At 38.6% G+C, this 26446-nt stretch overlaps 2 protein-coding genes and 1 long non-coding RNA gene across 3 annotated transcripts in view; 2 read left to right on the forward strand and 1 right to left on the reverse strand.

The window, feature by feature from the left end:
* Nucleotides 1-522: 522 nt before the first annotated feature.
* LOC110463579 lies at nt 523-7170 on the forward strand. Its single transcript, XM_021518294.1, has 2 exons — nt 523-710; nt 6153-7170. The coding sequence occupies exon 2, from the start codon at nt 6165-6167 to the stop codon at nt 6588-6590; it is 426 nt and encodes a 141-aa protein (XP_021373969.1). The 5' UTR covers nt 523-710; nt 6153-6164; the 3' UTR covers nt 6591-7170.
* Nucleotides 7171-8843: 1673 nt separating this feature from the next.
* LOC110463549 lies at nt 8844-10356 on the reverse strand. Its single transcript, XR_002464402.1, has 3 exons — nt 9941-10356; nt 8891-8960; nt 8844-8855 (listed from the first exon to the last, which is right to left on the reverse strand). It is a non-coding gene; the product is annotated as an uncharacterized LOC110463549 (long non-coding RNA).
* Nucleotides 10357-17182: 6826 nt separating this feature from the next.
* The window catches only part of LOC110463599 (vacuolar protein sorting-associated protein 16 homolog), a 23907-nt gene continuing 14643 nt past the window's right edge, over nt 17183-26446 (forward strand). Inside the window, exons 1-7 of the mRNA XM_021518338.1 lie at nt 17183-17322; nt 18106-18194; nt 18567-18667; nt 18903-19031; nt 19294-19438; nt 20480-20598; nt 20923-21042. Of these exons, the coding sequence (XP_021374013.1) occupies nt 17279-17322; nt 18106-18194; nt 18567-18667; nt 18903-19031; nt 19294-19438; nt 20480-20598; nt 20923-21042 (747 nt within the window). The 5' untranslated portion in view covers nt 17183-17278. The remainder of the gene's footprint in view (nt 17323-18105; nt 18195-18566; nt 18668-18902; nt 19032-19293; nt 19439-20479; nt 20599-20922; nt 21043-26446) is intronic.

Below are 26446 nucleotides of genomic sequence, written 5' to 3' on the forward strand. Positions count from 1 at the left end.
TCTTCAGACCCAATACTTAGAAAAGTGGGTATATGAAATGAGTATGGTTAACATGAAATGTGTATGGTTAACATGAAATGAGTATGGTTAACATGAAATGTGTATGGAATGTTTAGGATGAGAGTACAGTGAAGTATGTTATAGTCTCCCAAATATTGTCATGTGTATGTGCTTTGAAAAACTGAATAAAAATATAAATTAAAAAAAAAATATTGGTGTAGAACGAAGAGTTTAGTCTATAAAACGGTCATCGATACAAATATTCATGTTTTATAATAGGGACCTTTGTCGACGGTACGGGGGTACCGCATCCCTCCCAATTGATTGGTATACGTTGATAACATGCCGATAGTATATATATACACCAGTTAGATCTCCCTTACGTAAACGAGACAACGGTACCCAGGACAGATAGCTGATCAGTTTATCACTGAACTATCAGTAAATTATAAACAATACTATCTCCGTACTGGGTGAAAGTCTCCTTGTATGATTCACACTTGAAGCACACTAACTAGCTTCAATCATTAAAGCATTCTCACTCAGCCTCCGGTTGCAGACACGAGAGTGCGTTTTTCACGCGGGTCTTGTGCGTGCATGTTCCGCTATATTAAAAAGCGCGTGTTTTAGAAATTGAGGCACGTCTACGTTTACCCAGCCACTGAATCAGGCAGACAGTGTGTATAACACGGGACTTTAACTCTCTGACGGTAAGTACAGCACAGCGGGCATATCATACAGATAACAGGCTTTGTAGATCAATGAAATATTTCATTCTAGGAGAACGAATTTATTAGAAAGTACACCGATACATATGTTGTTCATACCGAACTATTACAGCCCGAGAAACAATTTATGAATATGACAAAAGTTTAATTCCTGTGTAAGTTTCTTTTTAATAGTCAAGGATAATTTCGAGTATGTTGGACCGAAGAAAAACTAGGTCAAAATTATTCTCATCCCTCTTTTGGATCCTTGGTTTAGTATAGAGACATCCCCGTTACAATCTATTGTTATAGGGAGTACATCTTTATTATGATCATGTTTATATATATATATATATATATATATATATAATTCTTTAATAAACACGGTTGTGCGTCTAGTTAATTCTAAATCATGTGTATATACATATATTGGTACCTACAATGTCAATCTGATTACTACAATGTATATTTACATACATAGCGTATACATGTACAGACAAACCTACATACACACACCTGTATATACGATTTACCTGTACATGCCATCCTCGAAACTCGCACAGAGAGCGAAAGTGAGCGTATCTCCTGGAGTATCGAGGATGTACATGGTTGTGCATGGGATAGACATATATGCATTTATTTTTACATCAAGAAAGTTTGGAAGCCACAACCCATTTTACCATGTGATCTCCGTTAGTGCATCCATAAGTAGTAGGGAGTGCTAGTATAATTATGTGCGTCATATATATTGTATCCGTGTTCTGATTGTTATGGTTCTGTATTTCCAACGGTCTATTGATAGTCTCAACCACTTGAATACTACGACACAGAAACCACAATACCGTACCGAAACCACAGAAATGCCCTCCACTCTTGGAAGATGAAGATAAATAATAACGTAAAGTGCCTTTCTCAGTTGCACGACCACATCCCGCCATCTACGGGAATCGAACCCACGACCGTGGTCAATAGGCTAGCGTACTAATAACGGAGTTATATATATACCTGAATACATACATAGTGTGCAAGTACCTTTAGATATATAATATACCTGTTATGTACAGCGGGCTGCTATATAGTACAGCGTTTATTGACCCGTATTTATAACGTGTCTGTGGTTTACATATATTTCCCTACTTAAGATGTACGTGACCACTAAACGTAAGAACTAAGGCTGATATTTATCACAAATTTTTATCATTACGTCATTTCATATACACTACATGGATTATAACTACTAAGTGTTGAGATTTCGCGTTAAGATCCGTGTGAATTTTGACTGTAGTACGCCGAAGCGGGTAAAGCTACGTGTTATCGCTGTACCATTATCTTACCTACCTGACAAGCACCGGGTAACAGCCAATCAAAATTCAATATACATCTTATTTGTGTTTACTGAATAGTGGAGATAAATTTATAAACATGACCAAGATAAATACTAACGTCTTATTTCATTTACAATTTTTACTCATATCGACTAAAATATCACGTAGACCAAAATTGTAAATCTGACGTCGACGAGTTTTTCATAGCTGTGACGTCATACCAGTTTTGAAGCGAAAAAAATACTTGCCGAAACAATGGATTTCTAGTTTGCTTTAAAGTCAGATGCGAGCAGCAAGTACAGGAATTTAGAGCCGTTAGAGTGAAGTTAACAGAATTATTTCGATCGTCTTTTTTTTTAAATGTGGTTCCAAATTGGCAATTATAGATATACATATGCTTTTTGTACATGTGGTTACTCTTGCCAAGAGTGTAATTACATAGCGATGTCACGTGGTGATCTGGACGGGATGTTGTAATAGATTGACTAGTGCTGGTCACGCGTTAATTTAAATTGATAAACCTGAAAGTAGGTCTTTTGAAGTGGAAGCCAAAACGTGCAACTGTATGTAGTATACAATGACCAAAGTTCTCTCGCCTGACTATATCGAATGTTGGTGCTGTTCTACACTTGGTTTCCAATAGAACTGCACAACCCCGTCCCCCACGTACTGCATGGGATGATCCTTCCTATTACTTCTGGTTTAGCCTCTTGTTCCCAAGTAAGGGGTTGTGTTCCCTAAATTCTTGGACCGAGGTGTTCTTTGTGCCACTATAAACCTGCCCTCCCATTAGCCGCCATTGCTGTAAAACACTCGCTCAACAATCTACCAGTCTGACATTGTCATAAAACAGAATTCCATCGATACTGATTTTCCACGAAATTCACGGTTGGTAGCAATGTCTAAACCGTTAACAAAGTGTGTAGCCCAGCGAGCTGGTGGGTTCAGGTTCGAATTCTGACGATCGAGACATCTGCCTTTCTTCTCGTGGTACTCGTTGGGCAGTCTCTTATACGTAGCCCTCGTTGGGAAATCTCTATAAGAATGCATCAAGTCGAATACAGCTCTCCATAGTTAGAGTGACCTTCTAACGCTTATAAATCATGTAACGTGCAGAGTGAACGCGCGTGCGTGCAGAACAGACTTATTAACTTTTCATAACAGCGCCAGGGATTTTAAGTGTCACACATGACACCTCTGTGCTCTGGCGTGCACAAATCGTGCATCACTCTAAAAGATTACTGTCATTCACAGAAACATGAGCATGGACACTTCACATATTGCACACAGCGCTGTCTGACGATAAGTGTTCGATTTCACACGTTCCTGCCGCGAGCGCATTTGTACCGTAATAGTTTTGCATGACAATAATTCAATTAATGTATACACACTTGGGCGTCGGTAGTAATATTGCTTAATGTATGCGTTTCTCAATATAGAATAAGTAGGACAAGTAAGAATAATGTGTATCTCATCTTCTATATCATTTTTGTCGGAAGCTAAACATATTCTTTGACCTCTCGGAACCCCATTATAACGTCCAAATTACACATTTTTTCGATCGGACAGAGATGGTCAGAACGTCCTCCATTGGGTCTCTTTGGGAAAATAAGTGGCATCAGGTTGGTCTTTTGGTGTTTTCATGCGATGGCCGACAGAGGAAACTTGTTTTTTGTTTACGAAAACAAATCTCTGGTTATGTATCATTTCGACAATTTTCATTTGCTTAAAATACTTCACAAGTGTGTTTCTCTAATTTGTGATTCTTGAAAATTATCAACAATCCTCAATAAATGAGTGCAACAGTGCAAGACAAGACAGCATACTACAATACATCCAAGAGGATACAAACGTTAAGTAAAAGCATCTTGATTATATAATAAATTGGATAAATCAGACACACCCAGATTTAATAAGGCAAACATCCTGTACTGCTTTAAACTTTCTACAATCCTCTTTTCCTATAGCTCAATAACATCCATTCTATGTGTATTCATTATAAGTGGGCGTGACTTCAATGGTTGAATAGAGAATAGACCGTTCAGTGTAATGAGACAGAGGGGAGATAACTCCAAGAGAAAAAAAACTCTTGGTATTTTTACTTGCACATATTTGACCTTTGACATAAAGGTTAATATATCGGTGACCTAAGTAAATTGTACAGCAAAACTTCTATGGATGATGCAAGTATTGCTCAAGTTTCATAAAAATTATCTCAGTTTATTTAAAGATTTACAGGCCAGGCAAATTTCACTTAAAAGTTTGGCCCCGATCATTTGGGGTTCACCCCTGGGCCCCTCTTTCAATTTGAACCCTACGTAGTTGACCCTGGCTACATCCATGGATATCGCATGGTTTAGTTCATGACTGGCAGAGTAATAATGATTATTTATTCCATATCTATTATTTATTTCACATCGGTTGGCAAACTCTCAAACTAAATCCGAATGTTATTGTATTGATTACCTGAAAACTGTTAAGTTTCAATCATGTGCACAGTGTTCTGAAGTATAGGCCGATGCCTTCAGATCAAAGTAATATGACACCGACCCTTCCTTTTGCTGATTGGCAAAAACAAGAGTTAAAACGAAAACACTGACGTTTACGTCTACGCTCTCAAATCGATAACACAACAAGAAACTGTACGCATTGAAAATAATCAACAACTGTGCCTGCAAAACATGAAATTGATCATGCTGTTTCACTGAAATCGACACCACGCAGTTTTTAAACAATGGCGGCACAGACACAGGTTGCATGCAGGAACATGTGGTTATCATAAAGTTTCGTAAAATACACAGACATGATGTAATACAACAAAATAAAATTATCACAGCAAACACAAGCAACACCGACATCCAAACATTAACATAATTTACAACAAAATTCCCAGGTAAGTTATTCTACCAGAGGAATGTTAAATGAATCCAGATGCAGACACACCATTGGGAGTCACCGCGAAAAGAGAAGGCATTGTGGGATATATTACTACGTCACATGCAAGTTGTTGTTGGCACGACCGTTATCAATACTATGGCAAACCACTAGAGCGTTTACGCCATACAAAAAAATAAAATAAAAAATAAGAATAAGTAAAGACCCCAGTGGTTTAACAGTTTTATTTTGGGTTCTCAATATGGAAAAAAATACTGCTTAAAGTCAGTTGATTTTCTACAGACGGAACCAACAGAAGACTACTTCCGGACGATATTTTAAAATGCTCAATGAAAGTATTTCAAGAGCTTGGCTGATCTGCGCCGTACGCTTTACTAACTCGTGATGGTATAGATCAACGGTCACGCATACTAGTACTAATATTAATACCCGGCCTTTTCTGCCCCATATTATATCTAAAAAATAACGTTGCGTTTGAAACTACGTTATTGCAGCTAGTATATTGCATGATCCATTGCTCCAACAAACTAAACATCATGTTAACTTTAATTGATTAAACACCTAAATACTATATCACGAATGATCAGCGTGTGGAGGTCTTAATGTGGCAGGAAACAGGAGAACCCGGAGAAAGCCGACGTGGTCGACCAGGTGACCCCATACCCTTTCGGTTCCGGACGGGGAATGGTGACAGCCGAGTGCACTGTCCACTGCGCCATTCGACCCAACCAAAATATATCACCAGCTTTTTCCAATGACACTAACCAGATTCCAGTATACATGGGTTATGAAATAAAGTAATTGACACATGACATCATAGGTCAAACGATCTAATTCTGGTCCAAAACTTGTATTTGTGCATACAATGTTGGTTATGTAATTAAGATAAGGGTCAAGGGAAAGGACATGAAAACAAACATTTTTGACACACAAGAAGTGCAGCCCACACAACCACCAGGGTATTACGTTTACGCGCGATTATTTTCCGGCATAGACATGAAGTAGTCATTTGTTTTCTTTTCCTTTCCCAGCCACCGTATGAAGATGATTGGTATGAAACAGGCTCGATTACTGCAAACCAATCAATTATTTCCGGCCAAATGCACATTCTAGATAAATCCTCGTCTGAAATGAAATGCATTCATGAGCATGCAAGATTTGAACATAAAGCTATAATTTCTGGAGTTGCTATAGTTACTATGATTTTCTTTTTTTTCTTTAACAGAACACAATAACAATGACAGATGCAACATGGCAACCCTGGGCAGACAACGTCCTCATCCAGCCCAAAGGAAATGCTGTGTTCCACGCCGCCATATTTGGCCTTGACGGGGCTCTATGGGGCAGGAGTTCGAATGACAATCGGTGCCCGACCCCCCAGGAAGGTGTCGCCCTGGCTTACGTACTCTCCAGTAACGACAAACGAGAAGCGGCCCTTCAGAACGGAGTTCACTACTGTAACTGTAAATTTAATGTGATATTTGCGGAGAATGGTGAGGTTAAAGCAGTGAAGGGAGCGAAGGAACATTGTCCAGCAGAACTCCTGGTGGTCAAGCGATGTAAAATGTGTTTCGTTCTAGCTATAGGGCACGGAGAAAAGCGAGGAGACGTGGTGGACTCTTTATTTAAAACAGCCAATAGTCTCACAGATATTGGCTATTAAGCAACATTGTTATATAAACATGACGTCATTAAAAAAGAGTGTATGAATGTTTACCACCCTGTCCACAGAACTGTTGATACACGCGAGGGATGTTGAGTCATTTGTGAGCAATTGCTGCGATACGTTGTGTAAGGAATGATTGACAGGTCGTCGGGAAATTGACATCTTCCCGTGTAACATTGAATGGCTAGTTAATAAACAACCGTTGACGAGGCTTTAACTGACAACAACTGTCTGAAGTTGTGCTGTATATCGAGGGAGTACATTTGACGGAATTGCAATCGGTGACCAACGCACGTTCAGAAAAGACAATAATATACTTCTTCGTGGAGTTATAAATAGAAACATAATTTGAACATATTTTTATGTTCCGTTCCATTTACATTGAACTAACTTGGGTTGTAGTATTACTTAACATGGAACATGCTTAAACCGCCTTCATCTACATATGTGCGTTAAATTATAATGCCACGTTATTTTTATCGTTCTCGTAACTTATCTATGGTGCTTAAATGATGTTTATATGTGCTTGCTAATATATTTTGTCAAATTAAAATGAGGTATTTATAATTCAAACAATATATTTTCGTCAAATTCAATTCTAGGAATGTTTACTCCTTTTTATCCCCCGCTTTCACCGAAACGGGGGATATTAATTTGGGTCTGTCTGTCTGTCTGCCACGCTTCGTTTCCGTGCAATAACTACAAAAAATATTAACCGATTTTCTTCAAACTTGGTCACAGGGTTAAATGCCTTAATGGCTCGGCCAAGTTTGATGACCACTTTCAGCGGACCCCATTTGGCGGAGTTATGGCCCCTTGAATAACGAAAAACGTAATTATCTGCTGGGTTTTGTTTCTGTGCAATAACTATAGCAAATGTTAACCGATTTTCTTCAAACTTGGTTCGATTTTGATGAAAATTGGTATATAGGGATATTAGGGGACTGCGAATTCAATCGCATCGGTTTTGTTGCCAAAGCTACCACATGGAGGTTTCTGATTGGTCGAAATTTAGATATTGTTAGATTTTGATGAAAAATTGTATATAGGGATATTAGGGGACTGCGAATAAAACCGCATTAGTTTCGTTACCATAGCATCCACACGGATGCTTCTGATTGGTCGAAATTTAGATATTTGTTCGATTTTGATAAAAATTGGTATATAGGGATATTAGGGGACTGCTAATTCAACCGCATAGGTTTCGTTGCCAAAGCAATCACACAAAGGCTTCTGATTGGCCTACCTCTAGTAACTCAAGTTTCCACTCTGACTACACACACCTAGTAACTTGAAATCAACCTTTAACTAGAAACCCTGCCGTCAACCTAACAACCTATCCATACTAACCCTGATATCCACCATACAACCTACCCCTTGTAACCCTTATATCCCCCTTATAACATACCCCTAGAAACCCCTATGTCAACCCTTACATTCTTCCCATTTTAACACTGTTGTCCACTTTACAAAAAAAACCTAGTAACCCTAATATCGACCCTTACAACTTTTACCTAATAACCCTGATGTCAACCTAACAACCCATCCAAAAATAACCCTAATATCCATCCAACCTACCTCTTGTAACCTTTATATTAACTCTTACAATCTACCCGTTATAACCCTGATATCTAACTTTGTAACCTATCCCTAATAATCCCTATGTCCACCATAACAAACTACCCTATGTAATACTGATATCCATCCTAACAGCCTATCTCGAGTAACCCTGATATCAACCTCATAACCAACCATTTGTAACCCTTATATCCATCCTTAAAAGCTACCCACAGTTATCCTGTCGTCAACCTCATCCTATCCACAATAAAACTGATATTCCCCCTGGAAATCTTACCCAAGCATCCCTAATTTCTACAACCTACGCCTTTTATTCCAGAAATCCATCTTACAAGAAATTCCAAATAACTCTTATATGTACCATTACGTCCTACACCTAGTAACCCCGATGTCTACCTTGCAACCTTCCCATAGTAACCCTGATGTCCACCCTTACAACCAACCCATAGTAACCCTGATGTCCACCCTTACAACCTTCCCCTAGTAACCCTGATGTCAACCCTTACAACCTTCCCCCAGTAACCCTGATGTCCACTCTAACAACCTATCCGTTGTAAACCTGATGTCCACCCTAACAACCTACCCCTAGTAACCCTGATGTCCACCCTTGCAACCTTCCCCTAGTAACCCTTATGGCCACCCTTACAACCTTCCCCTAGTTACCCTGATGTCCACCCTTACAACCTTCCCCTAGTAACCCCGATGTCCATCCAAACAACCTTCCCCTAGTAACCCTGATGTCCACCCTTACAACCTTCCCCTAGTAACCCTGATGTCCACCCTAACAACCTACCCGTTATAAACCTGATGTCCACCCTAACAACCTACCCCTAGTAACCCTTATGTCCACCCTTACAACCTTCCCCTAGTAACCCTGATGTCCACCCTTACAACCTTCCCCTAGTAACCCTGATGTCCACCGTTACAATATTCCCCTAGTAACCCAGATGTCCACCTTTTCAACCTTCCGCTAGTAACCCTGATGTCCACCCTTACAACCTACCACTAGTAACCCTGATGTCCACCCTTGCAACCTTCTCCTAGTAACCCTTATGACCACCATTACAACCTTCCCCTAGTAACCCTGATGTCCACCCTTACAACCTTCCCCTAGTAACCCTGATGTCCACCCTTACAACCTACCCCTAGTAACCCTGATGTCCACCCTTGCAACCTACCCCTATTAACCCTGATGTCCACCCCTACATCCTACCCCTAGCAACCCTGATGTCCACCCTTACAACCTTCCCCTAGTAACCCCGATGCCCATCCAAACAACCTTCCCCTAGTAACCCTGATGTCCACCCTTACAACCTTCCCCTAGTAACCCTCATGTCCACCCTAACAACCTACCCGTTGTAAACCTGATGTCCACCCTAACAACCTACCCCTAGTAGCCCTGATGTCCACCCTTACAACCTTCCCCTAGTAACCCTGATGTCCACCCTAACAACCTTCCCCTAGTAACCCTTATGTCCACCCTTACAACCTGCCCCTAGTAACCCCGATGCCCATCCAAACAAACTTCCCCTAGTAACCCTGATACCCCCCCTTACAACCTACCCCTAGTACCCCTGATGTCCACCCGTACAACCTACTCCTAGTAATCCTGATGTCCACCCTAACACCCTACCCGTTGTAACCCTGATGTCCACCCTCACAGCCTACCCCTAGTAACTCTGATATCCACCCTTGCAACCTACCCCTATTAACCCTGATGTCCACCCCTACATCCTACCCCTAGCAACCCTGATGTCCACCCTTGCAACCTTCCCCTAGTAACCCTTATGGCCACCCTTACAACCTTCCCCTAGTAACCATGCTGTCCACCCTTACAACCTTCCCCTAGTAACCCTGATGTCCACCCTTACAGCCTACCCCTAGTAACCCTGATATCCACCCTTGCAACCTACTCCTAGTAACCCTGATGTCCATCCTTACAACCTACTCCTAGTAACCCTGATGTCCACCCTTACAACCTACCCCTAGTAACCCTGATGTCCACCCTTACAACCTACTCCTAGTAACCCTGATGTCCACCCTTACAACCTACTCTTAGTAACCCTGATGTCCACCCTTACAACCTACCCCTAGTAACCCTGATGTCCACCCTAACAACGTATCCCTATCAACCCTGATGTCCACCCTTACAACCTACTCCTAGTAACCATGAAGCCCACCCTTACAACCTCCCCCTAGTAACCCCGATGTCCATCCGAACAACCTTCCCCTAGTAAACCTGACGTCCACCCTTACAACCTCCCCCGAGTAACCCTGATGTCCACCCCTAGTTACCCTGATATCCACCCTTACAACCTACCCCCAGTAACCCCGATGTCCCCCCTTACAACCTACTCCTAGTGAACCTGAAGTCTACCCTTATAACCTTCCCCTAGTAACCCCGATGTCCATCCAAACAACCTTCCCCTAGTAATCCTGATGTCCACCCTTACAACCTACCCTTAGTAACCCTGATGTCCACCCTAACAACCTATCCCTATCAACCCTGATGTCCACCCTTAAAACCTACTCCTAGTAACCCTGATGTCCACCCTTACTTCCTACCCAAAGTAACACTGAAGTCCACTCTTACAACCTTCCCCTAGTAACCCTGATGTCCATCCTAACAACCTACCCCTAGTAACCCTGATGTCCACCCTAACAACCTACTCCTAGTAACTCTTACAACCTTTCTGTAGGGACCTACAAAATAACTTTAAGTAGTCTTGTTGTCAATCCTTACAACCATATTTTTCTTCCGACTGCGTCTTGTTATTGTGATGTTAGGCCTGACCCCTTACACGGAGGTACCAAGACATTACCTTAATAACCTACCACCCAACCCTGATGTTATTCTTAACAATAAATACATAGTATTCCTGATAAACAAATCATCACAATTTTTAATAAGAAAGTCAAATTAGACTTAATGATTTTTTAAATTGATGTTCTGGAAAAAATATATCGAAATACTCTATCCGCCCCCTTATTCCAACTACCAAAACATGGAATTTGGAATTCGAATAAACATTCCGTTGACCTTAATTTTTTAATCCACCTTTATTGTCATCACATGTATATTTGTTAAATAGAAAATGAAATGAAATAATGGACACATGCTATTTTTAGATATAGCTGGTCTCCATTTGACCAAATCAATGATAAAGGGATACAAATTCATCATTTATATCCGCAAACACTGCATTCCATTTTATGATTACAGGAAATTAAGCCAGATGAATAGAATAAGGAAACTCTTGATACCTACATTAGTAACATGAACGGAGAAATTCAACAACAAAACTATTTACGTTAATTAATGAATAGAATTATTAAACTTTTCTTAAAATTTCTAATTCTTATTATGGCTTTAATTTAATTTCCTCCTTTTTTCTGTTCGTCAATTTCTAAATCAAGCAAAAATGCGCCTGCATAATGTAAACATCTACCATGGAAGCACCATGATCTATAAGAAAACCTATCGGGACCAGGAAAATGTTTCTTAAAAAAAATCCAATTGTAATAAATTGGAAAATGTTTAAACAGGCTAGGAATTTTGGTATTGGTGCGGTAAGGAACGGTGAAGCTGCTTATATGCTGCTAAACTGATAGAAAATATTACGCATATATACCCACGTCATAATGTGAGTGGTGGAAATTGGTTAACACGTTTACAGGTTTATCAAAGAAAAATACCGTTATTACAGCTGTATCGTCCAATATACCTACAGATACCAGGGGGATTGAGAAAAAATCTCAACTTTATCTAACGATTATTTTATTGGGCGGTCTTCTTTTGAAGATTCTTATATCTAGATTTACGTAAATACAAGTAGATAACAGTCTTTATTCACTTATCATAATGGTGCTGCAAGTGTGTGTCAATTCTAAACCAAAAGAATCTAGACAGGTCCCCTAAAAGAAGCTGAAACTGAAATTGTAATACGTGTTTATAAATCCCTGGAAACCAGGGGCCTGCTCGTTTATGCGGAACAACCGGTACGTCCGTTTGAAATGTAACATTTTCGGGTATACATCCTGGCGGACCTGCAGAATGTTATGCAGGCCTTGCAGGGCTTGGTCAAGGCTCGCCTGAAAGCACCATAAGATTACTGGGTCCGACCTTATTTAATAAACGAACAACTCTGGTCCAACCGGTTCAACCGTTTGTACCGCGATAAACGAAAACGGCCCTGGACTGATCGTGCGCTGTTTATTACACGGCAAATGTTACACCTGTTATTAAGAATAATAATGAAAACCATTTTAGTTGTTACCAAATATACATCAATATTCATTAATGAGTATTATCATATTTTCAAAACACAAACGCAAGAGTAACTCAAGGATCAGTCCTTGGTCCACTTCTCTGTGTAATTTGTATTTATAATAAAATAACTACCCTTTTATAAAACCGTTTGTTGATGATCAAAGTCAAGCTTTTCATTCTTTTAATAATGATTTTTTTACAATAAAATCCTGGCTAGGTGGCAAGCGGTTTGTAAAGGATAATCCAGACAAACCCAAATCAATAATATTATCATGAAAAATATCAAAACACAATTCCGTGTACCAACCTGCCGTGATGAATTTAAACGGTACTTAGCACATATACAGTCTCGTAGAGTATCTGTAATGGCGTCTTTTCAGACCAGACGGTTTTTTATTCATCCGACCCAAAATAAGAATACGCAAATGTTGTTTGAGATAACATATCAAACTATTTGAATAAATAAAAAAAGGAGAAAAAATCCATGTTGAACCACTAAAATCGTTTCAGGTGCGAAAACATTGGTTACTGATTAACTGTGTAAAGATGATGGCTGTGATCGATTCGTGAAGCGACACACAAATCATAAACTCGTTCTTTTTAATGGAAAAACGTCAGGTTATTTGTCAAATACGATGCTGCCTTGGTCAAGTTTTGATATCCGATTAAATACCGGTTGTAAAAGCTGTAAAACGTAGTTTTTAAATCACATTTTTGAACGTTCAATCATACTTCGGAACGTCTTATCGTTCAATATTCAAAACATTGTACCAATTTAATTGTAACGGCAGTTATCGTGACACTATAGATACACGGTAGCGTCAAATGTATGCATGAAAATAATCTTCTGATTGCTAAAATGAAAAGCTGAGGAGTTAAACATCTTAAATTCATTATATATTTTTAACAGCCGATTAAAAATCATATTAAAACATGTCATTCAGTCATAGAAATGTGATAAAAAGAACATGTACGGACTCGATAAATTAAACAACTGTTGTGACGTCGGCAATTTGACGATGTCACAAATTACACTTTATTGTTCTGAGTGCGAAAATAACACATTGCCAATACAGCTCAGTATACAGTGATCGTGCTGCACCAGCAAGCCGGATAATCTAGTACAATTGTTTTTGTATTAGTTGGATTATTTATAAGTAAAACTGAGATAGTTTGTGTATATTAAGGTCATTTGTTATCAGTAGTGTATGTTGTATTAAAACATTGTCTCATATGTAATATGTTATTTTATCAAAAGGTAATTTCTACTCTGACTTGATTATCACTGCAATAATTGAATAAAACGATGTGATGAAGCTTTGATGATGGCATTCAGTTACTTTGTTATAAATTACAAAATGATAAGATATCAGAAAGAAATGAAAACTCCCATTAATCAAACGTGAAAAAGACGCACGTTCCATACAGGAAAGCAACGTGATCCTACACTTCATCAAAATATAAAGGAAGGCAGCATGATATACTTGTAAACCACATCGAAACTGAAGACAGCATGATATATTTGTACACCAAATCGAAAAGGAGGGCAACATGATATACTTGACGTTGTATACCAAATAAAAAAGGAAGACAGCATGATATACTTGTACTCTAAATCGAAAAGGAATGCAACATAATATATGTGTACATCAAATCGAAAATCCTTACAACATGACTATGTACTCTAAATCGAAAATGAAGACAACATGATAAACTTGTACACCAAATCGAAAAGGAGGGCAACATGATATACTTGACGTTGTATACCAAATAAAAAAGGAAGACAGCATGATATACTTGTACTCTAAATCGAAATGAAGACATCATGATAAACTTGTACACCAAATCGAAAAGGAGGGCAACATGATATACTTGTACACCAAATAAAAAAGGAAGACAGCATGATATACTTGTACTCTAAATCGAAAATGAAGACAACATGATAAACTTGTACACCAAATCGAAAAGGAGAGCAACATGATATATTTGTACAACAAATAAAAAAGAAAGACAGCATGATATACCTGTACTCTAAATCGAAATGAAGACAACATGATATACTTGTACACCAAATCGAAATGGAAGGCAACATGATATACTTGTACACCAAATCGAAAAGGAATGCAACATGATATATTTGTATACCAAATCGAAAATAAAAACAACATGACTATGTACTCTAAATCGAAAATGGAGACAACATGATAAATTTGTACACCAAATCGAAATGAAGACAACATGATATACGTGTACACCAAATCGAAATGGAAGGCAACATGGTATACTTGTACACCAAATCGAAAATAAAAACAACATGACTATGTACTGTAAATCGAAAATGAAGACAACATGATAAACTTGTACACCAAATCGAAAAGGAGGGCAACATGATATACTTGTACACCAAATAAAAAAGGTAGACAGCATGATATGCTTGTACTCTAAATCGAAAAGGAATGCAGCATGATATATTTGTATACCAAATCGAAAATAAAAACAACATGACTATGTACTCTAAATCGAAAATGAAGACATCATGATATACTTGTACACCAAATCGAAAAGGAAGACAACATGATATACTTGTACTCTAAATCGAAAAGGAAGACAACATGATAAACTTGTACTCTAAATTGAAAAGGAAGGCAACATGATAAACGTGTACACCAAATCGAAATGAAAGACAGCAAAATATACTTGTACACCAAATCGAAAAGGAAGGCAACATGATATACTTGTACACCAAATAAAAAAGGAAGACAGTATGATAAACTTGTACACCAAATAAAAAAGGAAGACAGCATGATAAACTTGTACTCTAAATCGAAAAAGAAGGCAACACGATAAACTTGTACACCAAATAAAAAAGGAGGACAGCATGATAAACTTGTACACGAAATAAAAAAGGAAGACAGCATGGTAAACTTGTACTCTAAATCGAACAGGAGGGCAACATGATATACTTGTACACGAAATAAAAAAGGAAGGCAACATGATAAACTTGTACTCTATATCGAAAAGGAAGGCAACATGATGAACTTGTACACCAAATCGAAATGGAAGACAACATGATATACTTGTACTCTAAATCAAAAAGAAAGGCAACATGATTAACTTGCGCTCTAAATCGAAAAGGAAGGCAACATGACAAACTTGTACACCAAATCGAAATAGAAGACAACATGATATACTTGTACACTAAATCGAAAAGGAAGGCAACATGATAAACTTGTACTCTAAATCGGAAAGGAAGGCAACAAGATAAACTTGTACTCTAAATCGAAAAGGAAGGCAACATGATAAACTTGTACTCTCAATCGAAAAGGAAGGCAACATGACAAACTTGTACACCAAATCGAAATAGAAGACAACATGATATACTTGTACACCAAATCGAAAAGAAGGGACCCTTAAAAACTTGTACTCTAAATCGGAAAGGAAGGCAACAAGATAAACTTGTACTCTAAATCGAAAAGGAAGGCAACATGATAAACTTGTACTCTAAATCGAAAAGGAGGGCAACATGATATACTTGTACACCAAATAAAAAAGGAAGACAGCATGATAAAACGTGTACTCTGAATCGAAAAGGAAGACAACATGATAAACTTAATTGTACACCAAATCGAAATGGAAGAAACCTGATATACTTGTACACCAAATCGAAAAGGAAGGCAACATGATAAACTTGTACTCTAAATCGGAAAGGAAGGCAACATGACAAACTTGTACTCTAAATCGAAAAGGAAGGCAACATGATATACTTGTACACAAAAACAAAAATGAAAGCAACATGCGTTGTAAGTGTGCACACAACGATAAGGAAAGCTCTCGATAAACTTGTACACCAAAACAAAAAGGAATGCAACATAATATAATTGTACACCAAAATAAAAATAAAAGTAGCATATAATATATATTTGCACACCAAAATATAAAGAAATGTAGCGTGATCTACTTACTGTACGGTCAACAAATACTGGAACACGGTCCTATAGTGTACATAACACACACAAGGAAGACAGCATGATGTACTGTATACCAACAAATAAATACAAGAATGCAGCATTATCCTTGTGTAAACCGAAACCTAGAAGAAGGCTATTAGCAGAAATCGAGCTATCGTGTGATTTAGGGTTTACTTAGTGCAACAATAGCTAACAAGGACCCGGGAATTTGTTACAGTTGAGCTATATTTTGATATACACCGAGATGTATTATGCCCTTCCCATTTTCCATTATCATCACAGGGGATAACAGTTTTACCGAAAGTTGATTTAAACCCCTAAAACCTGTAATATCACTTTGAACACATCACGGTTTCTGTCCAAATACAGCTGTAATTCAACAAATTCTCATATCCGTGTTTTTTTTTAAATATATTTTACATGAGTTACAGTAGATATAACGACGGACTAAACCGTGATAACTGACACATAAAATTTAATAAAAAAAATAATTTCCTGTATGTTTTTTTTTTATCCAACAGGGATTAATAAAAATGTCACGCTACACATTTTTGTTTATTAACCGCAGATCCGGTATTTACATATATATTGGCTTTAAATTTAGATATATCTCGCTTACGTTCTGAAAAAAAATGTAATAACAATCATTATATTGAATTGACCAGTACTAATACTTTTGCATTCTAATGATAAAATAAATAATAATGACCCGTTATACAGTATATGGGTTAAGTAAATTAACGTTTCAAAATTATTTTATTTATATTGAAAGTAGGTCGCTTACATCACCCAAGAAAGAAGGCGGAACGAAAACATAGAAGTTACAGTAAAGAATATTCGTCGACTATCTTCCTTAAAACAGGGTTGCCATGGCAACTGCGGACTGGAATCCGCTTGGTGATGTTTACTTCAAGTAAATAACATCTTGCTTTCATTCATATACTATACTGAACGATGCAGCCATGACCTAAATATATACCAGACTAGCTAGATCACATGGTCAAACAGACACCGGTTGTCTGATTATCTTTTCATTTAATGTCATAAAGGCATGTATATCAGTACATCCAAATTAAACATAAAATAGGCAAAGATGGTATTGCCTTTTAAAAGTATCATGCGTTCGAAAGTTCTTAATCTTAAATTAATCCTGTATGGCGTACCTATATGTATAGCTTTCTTGCTTTGGTAAACTCTAGCTTGAGTTTCCTGTCGCCCTGACACCAGACTTAGATATTTTGAGTGCCTGAGATCTATCTGCTATGCTTATATTTGATTTAAAACCAGATGAGATAGTCTAGCAATTTGTTTGTATTTTCCCTATCAGCTCAGTATACCTAACAATTTGGTCAATTAAATCAGTCGTTGCACATCTGTAGTGGGACTGAGCCTGGTGACTGCCGGTGACCAGGTAGTTCAATTCTTTCTATCGAGGATATATCTAGAGGTTGGGAGTCCAAGCCTTGCCCATTACATTTTCTCCTCTTCTGTTATAAAGGAGGGAGGTATGTAGAGGGACTTGGCTGGGTGCATGTGACTGCCAGTCAGACCAAGTGCATTATGTATCTCCCGGATCTATAGAACTGTCATATGAGACGCAAAATATTGTTTAAAAAACCCAACAGTATCGAAAGAATATGTTAGGTGCTCATTAGTAATACCCATATTAATCTTTACTTCTCACATCTATTTACAGAAAAAATGAGCTGTATGCCATGGGATGGAGTGACATGATTGATCTTGATAAATTTACAGTGGCAGCAGCCCCATATGGAGGTCCAATAGGTATGTACATGTCCTTAAGTACTGTGTTGATGGGGTGTTTAGGATATACTGTGTAGTCTTGAATGATGCATGACCCTGTGTTGATGGAGGGTGCAGACAGGAAAAACAAAAAATAACAAACCTAGATTATCAATCTGTATTCAATAATGTGTATCCAGGAATGAAAAAAAAAAAAAAAAAATTGAGTGTAACAGATCATGACTGGGTTACTTATCACAGGGGTACTCAAGTTATATTATAAGATCATCAGTATTTTTTCAATATTTTACTTTGGCTTAATAGATTTACAAAAATATTACTTGATAGAAAAGGAATACTCATATAAGTCCCAGGTCTATTTTCCAATGAGTTTATTATACTTTTATGTTTCAGCTCTGTACCGAGATGATTCCAAGACGGCCCGAGTCCAAGTTTCCACAAAACCTATCATTACAGTGTTTACTGCAGCCGGTAACCAAATCAGTCAGATGAGGGTAGGTACCAGTACTGTTAACCATTGTTCATTTTATGAAAAAAAATATTTTCACATTTATTTAATTTATGAATCTTGAACGTTTTTCTTTTCCTATCCAAAGTAGTTGACTGAAGATGCTTTTATTCTTTGGTTTGTTGATGTAGTGAGATTGAAGGGGTTGCCATGAAAACATGTGATATTTCTAATTTTGTAGATGAATGTTTCATGTGACTATCACTAATGGTATGTTGTAGTGGAGCAGTGGTCAAGTGGTCAAGATGGGATGGTCAAACACAGAGGATCTGCTGTGTGTCCAGGACGATGGCATGGTTCTCTCCTACGACATGTTCCTCAACTTCAAACGCATGTTTGGCATGGGTCAGGTCAGTCACTTTAACCATGGCACAGCTTAGACATTTTTACAACAAAATAATGGCTATATAGTGGTCAATCAGTTCCCTGTACAAAGTGGTTTATAGTGATCAGTGATGTTTGTTGTCAATACAAAAGCAATTATAGTGGTAATTATTTGTTGTATGTGGCTTATGGTGGTCATTGTGGTAAATATGTTTGTAAAATAATATGAGTTAATCAAAAATATTTTGCATTGCTGGCAGAGTTTCACTATCTGACATTGTTTGATAGGAAGCCAAGGACGTGAAGGTGTTGGACTGTGAGATATTTAACAGTTTCCAGGGTACAGGGATAGCTGTACTAACCAGTACCTACCGTATCTTCATAATCAACAGCGTAGACGACCCCAGGATACGGAGGCTGGCCGAGGTTCCAGGTACACCCACTAATAATTGTTCTTTATATGTAAACAGTTGACTCTTTTTAAGATATTTTCAGCAATGTTTCAATGGGTATCACTAGCAGGGTTGTTATAACCCCTGCAAACAAAGTTTGGGGGTATGTAGGAATAACCCTGTCCGTCTATCTGTCCATCTGTCCGCCGACTGTCCATGATCCTTGTAAGCGCAACTCCTCCTAAACCGTGTGTTGGATATTTTTGTAACTTTGCACAGTAAAACTACATCATATGCAGATGTGCATGAAGAAAGGAATTTGTGATTTGACTATTTTCCCTGGAGTTATGGCCCTTGAAACTTTAGGTTCTAGTTCTAGAAACCTTGTAAGGGCAAGTGGGGTATATCTTTGTGAGCTTGCTCACAGTTTCTCTAGTTAAATCAGTGTTCAAATTGTCTCCATCACTATTACCTTGTAAGGGCAAGTGGGGTATATCTTTGTGAGCTCGCTCACAGTTTCTCTAGTTAAATCAGTGTTCAAATTGTCTCCATCACTATTACACGAATACTAACATAATTGAGAGGGGCCAATGTAGTGGAAATATATGTCTTATGGATATCAATATTACTGCTTGCTGTGAACCCAACTTTTAGATTAGCTATTTCTAACACTTTCATTATTACTAGTGCAGTTATACTTTGATATGTTGTTAGCTTGGACATTTTGAATCTCTCATTTATCTATATATATTTTTGTTTACTTGACTGTCAATTGCCACGATCCTGTCATATATCTCAAAAGTGTTATTATTTTTAAATATAACACATATCCTAGTATCACAAAATCTAATTAATTGTTATCAATGCTGAAACAAGATATTGAGACCAAATGCTTCTTTGAATGAATTTGTTTTGAAAGTGTTGACCATGAAGGTGAAAAATTGAAAAGGTGAAAATATTTAAGTTTGTATATATGGTCAGTTATAAAATAAACTGATGTCATATTTATTCACTTTGTGGTCTCCAGTAAGCTTCTAGTATGTAAGATTAAATATAAAAGGAAACTTGTGTCTGCTTTGTAGGTTTACAGTCAGCACCTAGTAGCTGGGCAGTGCTAAACCTTGACCGACAGTCCCGAGCATTGGTTGCCAAGGGCAACGAGCTGTTTCTGATTGACCATGGAGGTCAATATCAAAACCAGGTAGGTACACATAGAGAGGTCAGCTCAGTGGTCACTCTGAAGTCAATGTAGCATTGTCAAGAATGACTTGCCTTTATATTCTGACATTCTGTCTAATCTGACCAATAAAATGTGTCTCACAGGGTTTCTGATTAGAAGGGTTTCATTTTACATATTGTGGAGAAGACAATTTGGAATATCTTTGTTTTCTTTACTGATTGTATTAAATGTAAATTGTTGAAGATTATTTGTTAAGATGTAGCAAATGTCATAAATACGTTCCATTTTCTTTAAAATTAACAGAAAATACATGTCACATTTAATGCTGATTCTTGATGGTTGCAGACACCACAAACAAACACCGAAGTAAAAGAATACATAAAGATGGCACTGTCCTTCAATAACAAGTTTCTGGCTCTGTACACAGACAGCGGCGTCATCCTCATCTGTTCCTCAGATTTACAGGTATGATGTCCTCTTGATCTCGTCCTCTAGTGTAAGGATAGATAACCTGTCACTTTCATCTGTCTTCTTGATCTACCATGTCTCCCTTGCCTGTTCCTCTGATCTATAGACGTATACAGGGGATGATGATTCGTTAAGTCTGTTCCCCTAATGAACAGAGGTATACAGGGGACGATGATTCGTTAAGTCTGTTCTCCTAATGAACAGAGGTATACAGGGGACTATGATTGGTTAAGCCTGTTCCCCTAATGACCAGAGGTATATAGAGTATGATGATTCGTTAAGACTGTTCCCCTAATGACCAGAGGTATATAGAGGATGATGATTCGTTAAGTCTGTTCCCCTAATGAACAGAGGTATATAGAGGATGATGATTCGTTAAGTCTGTTCTCCTAATGAACAGAGGTATACAGGGGACGATGATTGGTTAAGCCTGTTCCCCTAATGAACAGAGGTATACAGGGGACGATGATTGGTTAAGTCTGTTCCCCTAATGAACAGAGGTATATAGGTGACAATGATTCGTTAAGTCTGTTCCCCTAATGAACAGATGTATATAGAGGATGATGATTCGTTAAGTCTGTTCTCCTAATGAACAGAGGTATACAGGGGACGATGATTCATAAGTCTGTTCCCCTAAAGAACAGAGGGATATAGAGGACGATGATTCGTTAAGTCTGTTCTCCTAATGAACAGATGTATACAGGGGACGATGATTGGTTAAGCCTGTTCCGCTAATGAACAGAGGTATATAGAGGATGATGATACGTTAAGTCTGTTCCCCTAATGAACAGAGGTATACCGGGGATGATGATTCGTTAAGTCTGTTCCCCTAAAGAACAGAGGGATATAGAGGACGATGATTCGTTAAGTCTGTTCTCCTAATGAACAGATGTATACAGGGGACGATGATTGGTTAAGCCTGTTCCGCTAATGAACAGAGGTATATAGAGGATGATGATTCCTTAAGTCTGTTCCCCTAATGAACAGAGGTATACCGGCGATGATGATTCGTTAAGTCTGTTCCCCTAATAGACAGAGGTATATAGAGGATGATGATTCGTTAAGTCTGTTTCCCTAATGAACAGAGGTATATAGAGGATGATAATTCGTTAAGTCTGTTCCCCTAATGAACAGAGGAATATAGAGGACGATGATTCGTTAAGACTGTTCCCCTAATGAACGGAGGTATATAGAGGACGATGATTCGTTAAGTCTGTTGCCCTAATGAACAGAGGTATATAGGGGATGATGATTCGTTAAGACTGTTCCCCTAATGAACAGAGGTATATAGGGGACATTGATTCGTTAAGTCTGTTCCCCTAATGAACAGAGGGATATAGAGGATGATGATTCGTTAAGTCTGTTTCCCTAATGAACAGAGGTATATAGAGGATGATGATTAGTTAAGTCTGTTCCCCTAATGAACAGAGGGATATAGAGGATGATGATTCGTTAAGTCTGTTTCCCTAATGAACAGAGGTATATAGAGGATGATGATTTGTTAAGTCTGTTCCCCTAAAGAACAGAGGTATATAGAGGACGATGATTCGTTAAGACTGTTCCCGTAATGAACAGAGGTATATAGGGGATGATGATTCGTTAAGACTGTTCCCCTAATGAACGGAGGTATATAGAGGACGATGATTCGTTAAGTCTGTTCTCCTAATGAACAGAGGTATACAGGGGACGATGATTGGTTAAGCCTGTTCCGCTAATGAACAGAGGTATATAGAGGATGATGATTAGTTAAGTCTGTTCCCCTAATGAACAGGGGTATATAGAGGATGATGATTAGTTAAGTCTGTTCCCCTAATGAACAGAGGGATATAGAGGATGATGATTCGTTAAGTCTGTTCCATAGGGGACAATGATTCGTTAAGTCTGTTCCCCTAATGAACAGATGTATATAGAGGATGATGATTCGTTAAGTCTGTTCTCCTAATGAACAGAGGTATATAGAGGACGATGATTCGTTAAGACTGTTCCCCTAATGAACAGAGGTATATAGGGGATGATGATTCGTTAAGTCTGTTCACCTAATGAACAGAGGTATATAGGGGGTGATGATTCGATAAGTCTGTTCCCCTAATGAACAGAGGTATACCGGGGATGATGATTCGTTAAGTCTGTACCCCTAATGAACAGAGGTATATAGGGGACAATGATTTGTTAAGTCTGTTCCCCTAATGAACAGAGGAATATAGAGGATGATGATTCGTTAAGTCTGTTCCCCTGAAGAACAGAGGTATATAGAGGACGATGATTCGTTAAGACTGTTCCCCTAATGAACAGAGGTATATAGAGGACGATGCTTCGTTAAGTCTGTTCCCCTAATGAACAGAGAGGATGATGATTCGTTAAGTCTGTTCCCCTAACGAACAGAGGTATATAGGGGACAATGATTCGTTAAGTCCGTTCCCCTAATGAACAGAGGTATATAGGGGACATTGATTCGTTAAGTCTGTTCCCCTAATGAACAGAGAGGATGATGATTCGTTAAGTCTGTTCCCCTAACGAACAGAGGTATATAGGGGACAATGATTCGTTCGTTAAGTCTGTTCCCCTAATGAACAGAGAGGATGATGATTCGTTAAGTCTGTTCCCCTAACGAACAGAGGTATATAGGGGACAATGATTCGTTAAGTCTGTTCACCTAATGAACAGAGGTATATAGGGGACAATGATTCGTTAAGTCCGTTCCCCTAATGAACAGAGGTATATAGGGGACGATGATTCGTTAAGTCTGTTCCCGTAATGAACAGAGGTATATAGAGGATGATGATTTGTTAAGTCTGTTCCCCTAAAGAACAGAGGTATATAGAGGACGATGATTCGTTAAGTCAGTTCCCCTAATGAACAGAGGTATATAGAGGATGATGATTCCAGTCGTTCGTTTGGACAAGGGAGACACATGCACAAACCTATTAGTTAAGTCTGTTGCTCTGATCTACAGAGGTTTGTAGAGGATGATGATTCCAGTCGTTCGTTTGGACAAGGGAGACACATGCACAAACCTATTAGTTAAGTCTGTTGCTCTGATCTACAGAGGTTTGTAGAGGATGATGATTCCAGTCGTTCGTTTGGACAAGGGAGACACAGGCACAAACCTATTAGTTAAGTCTGTTGCTCTGATCTACAGAGGTTTGTAGAGGATGATGATTCCAGTCGTTCGTTTGGACAAGGGAGACACATGCACAAACCTATTAGTTAAGTCTGTTGCTCTGATCTACAGAGGTTTGTAGAGGATGATGATTCCAGTCGTTCGTTTGGACAAGGGAGACACATGCACAAACCTATTAGTTAAGTCTGTTGCTCTGATCTACAGAGGTTTGTAGAGGATGATGATTCCAGTCGTTCGTTTGGACAAGGGAGACACATGCACAAACCTATTAGTTAAGTCTGTTGCTCTGATCTACAGAGGTTTGTAGAGGATGATAATTCGTTAAGTCTGTTCCTCTAATTAACTGAGATATATAGGGGACAATGATTCGTTAAGTCTGTTCCCCGAATGAACAGAGGTATATAGAGGATGATGATTCCAGTCGTTCGTTTGGACAAGGGAGACACATGCACAAACCTATTAGTTAAGTCTGTTGCTCTGATCTACAGAGGTTTGTAGAGGATGATAATTCGTTAAGTCTGTTCCTCTAATTAACTGAGATATATAGGGGACAATGATTCGTTAAGTCTGTTCCCCGAATGAACAGAGGTATATAGAGGATGATGATTCCAGTCGTTCGTTTGGACAAGGGAGACACAGGCACAAACCTATTAGTTAAGTCTGTTGCTCTGATCTACAGAGGTTTGTAGAGGATGATAATTCGTTAAGTCTGTTCCTCTAATTAACTGAGATATATAGGGGACAATGATTCGTTAAGTCTGTTCACCTAATGAACAGAGGTATACCGGGGATGATGATTCGTTAAGTCTGTACCCCTAATGAACAGATGTATATAGGGGATGATGATTCGTTAAGTCTGTTCCCCTAACGAACAGAGGTATATAGGGGACAATGATTCGTTAAGTCTGTTCACCTAATGAACAGAGGTATATAGGGGACAATGATTCGTTAAATCTGATCCCCTAAAGAACAGAGGAATATAGGGGCTGATGATTCGTTAAGTCTGTTCCCCTAATGAACAGCGGTATATAGGGGACAATGATTCGTTAAGTCTGTTCACCTAATGAACAGAGGTATACCGGGGATGATGATTCGTTAAGTCTGTTCCCCTAACGAACAGAGGTATATAGGGGACAATGATTCGTTCGTTAAGTCTGTTCCCCTAATGAACAGAGAGGATGATGATTCGTTAAGTCTGTTCCCCTAACGAACAGAGGTATATAGGGGACAATGATTCGTTAAGTCCGTTCCCCTAATGAACAGAGGTATATAGGGGACATTGATTCGTTAAGTCTGTTCCCCTAATGAACAGATGTATATAGAGGATGATGATTCGTTAAGTCTGTTCACCTAATGAACAGAGGTATACCGGGGATGATGATTCGTTAAGTCTGTACCCCTAATGAACAGATGTATATAGGGGATGATGATTCGTTAAGTCTGTTCACCTAATGAACAGAGGTATATAGGGGACAATGATTCGTTAAGTCTGTTCACCTAATGAACAGAGGTATATAGGGGGTGATGATTCGATAAGTCTGTTCCCCTAATGAACAGAGGTATACCGGGGATGATGATTCGTTAAGTCTGTACCCCTAATGAACAGAGGTATATAGGGGACAATGATTCGTTCGTTAAGTCTGTTCCCCTAATGAACAGAGGCATATAGAGGACGATGATTCGTTAAGTCTGTTCTCCTAATGAACAGAGGTATATAGGGGACGATGATTCGTTAAGTCTGTTCCCGTAATGAACAGAGGTATATAGAGGATGATGATTCCAGTCGTTCGTTTGGACAAGGGAGACACATGCACAAACCTATTAGTTAAGTCTGTTGCTCTGATCTACAGAGGTTTGTAGAGGATGATGATTCCAGTCGTTCGTTTGGACAAGGGAGACACATGCACAAACCTATTAGTTAAGTCTGTTGCTCTGATCTACAGAGGTTTGTAGAGGATGATAATTCGTTAAGTCTGTTCCTCTAATTAACTGAGATATATAGGGGACAATGATTCGTTAAGTCTGTTCACCTAATGAACAGAGGTATATAGGGGGTGATGATTCGATAAGTCTGTTCCCCTAATGAACAGAGGTATATAAGGGGACAATGATTCGTTAAGTCTGTTCCCCTAATGAACAGGGGTATATAGAGGATGATGATTCGTTAAGTCTGTTCCCCTAAAGATCGGAGGTATATAGAGGATGATGATTCGTTAAGTCTGTTCCCCTAATGAACAGAGGTATATAGAGGACGATGATTCGTTAAGTCTGTTCCCCTAA

The sequence above is a fragment of the Mizuhopecten yessoensis genome, unplaced genomic scaffold (genome assembly GCF_002113885.1).
Source record: "Mizuhopecten yessoensis strain PY_sf001 unplaced genomic scaffold, ASM211388v2 scaffold10917, whole genome shotgun sequence".
Lineage (NCBI taxonomy): Eukaryota > Metazoa > Mollusca > Bivalvia > Pectinida > Pectinidae > Mizuhopecten > Mizuhopecten yessoensis.

Bases quoted from the DNA above. Each gene is read 5' to 3' on its own strand.
- LOC110463579 (XM_021518294.1), top strand. From the start codon at position 6,165: ATGACAGATGCAACATGGCAACCCTGGGCAGACAACGTCCTCATCCAG.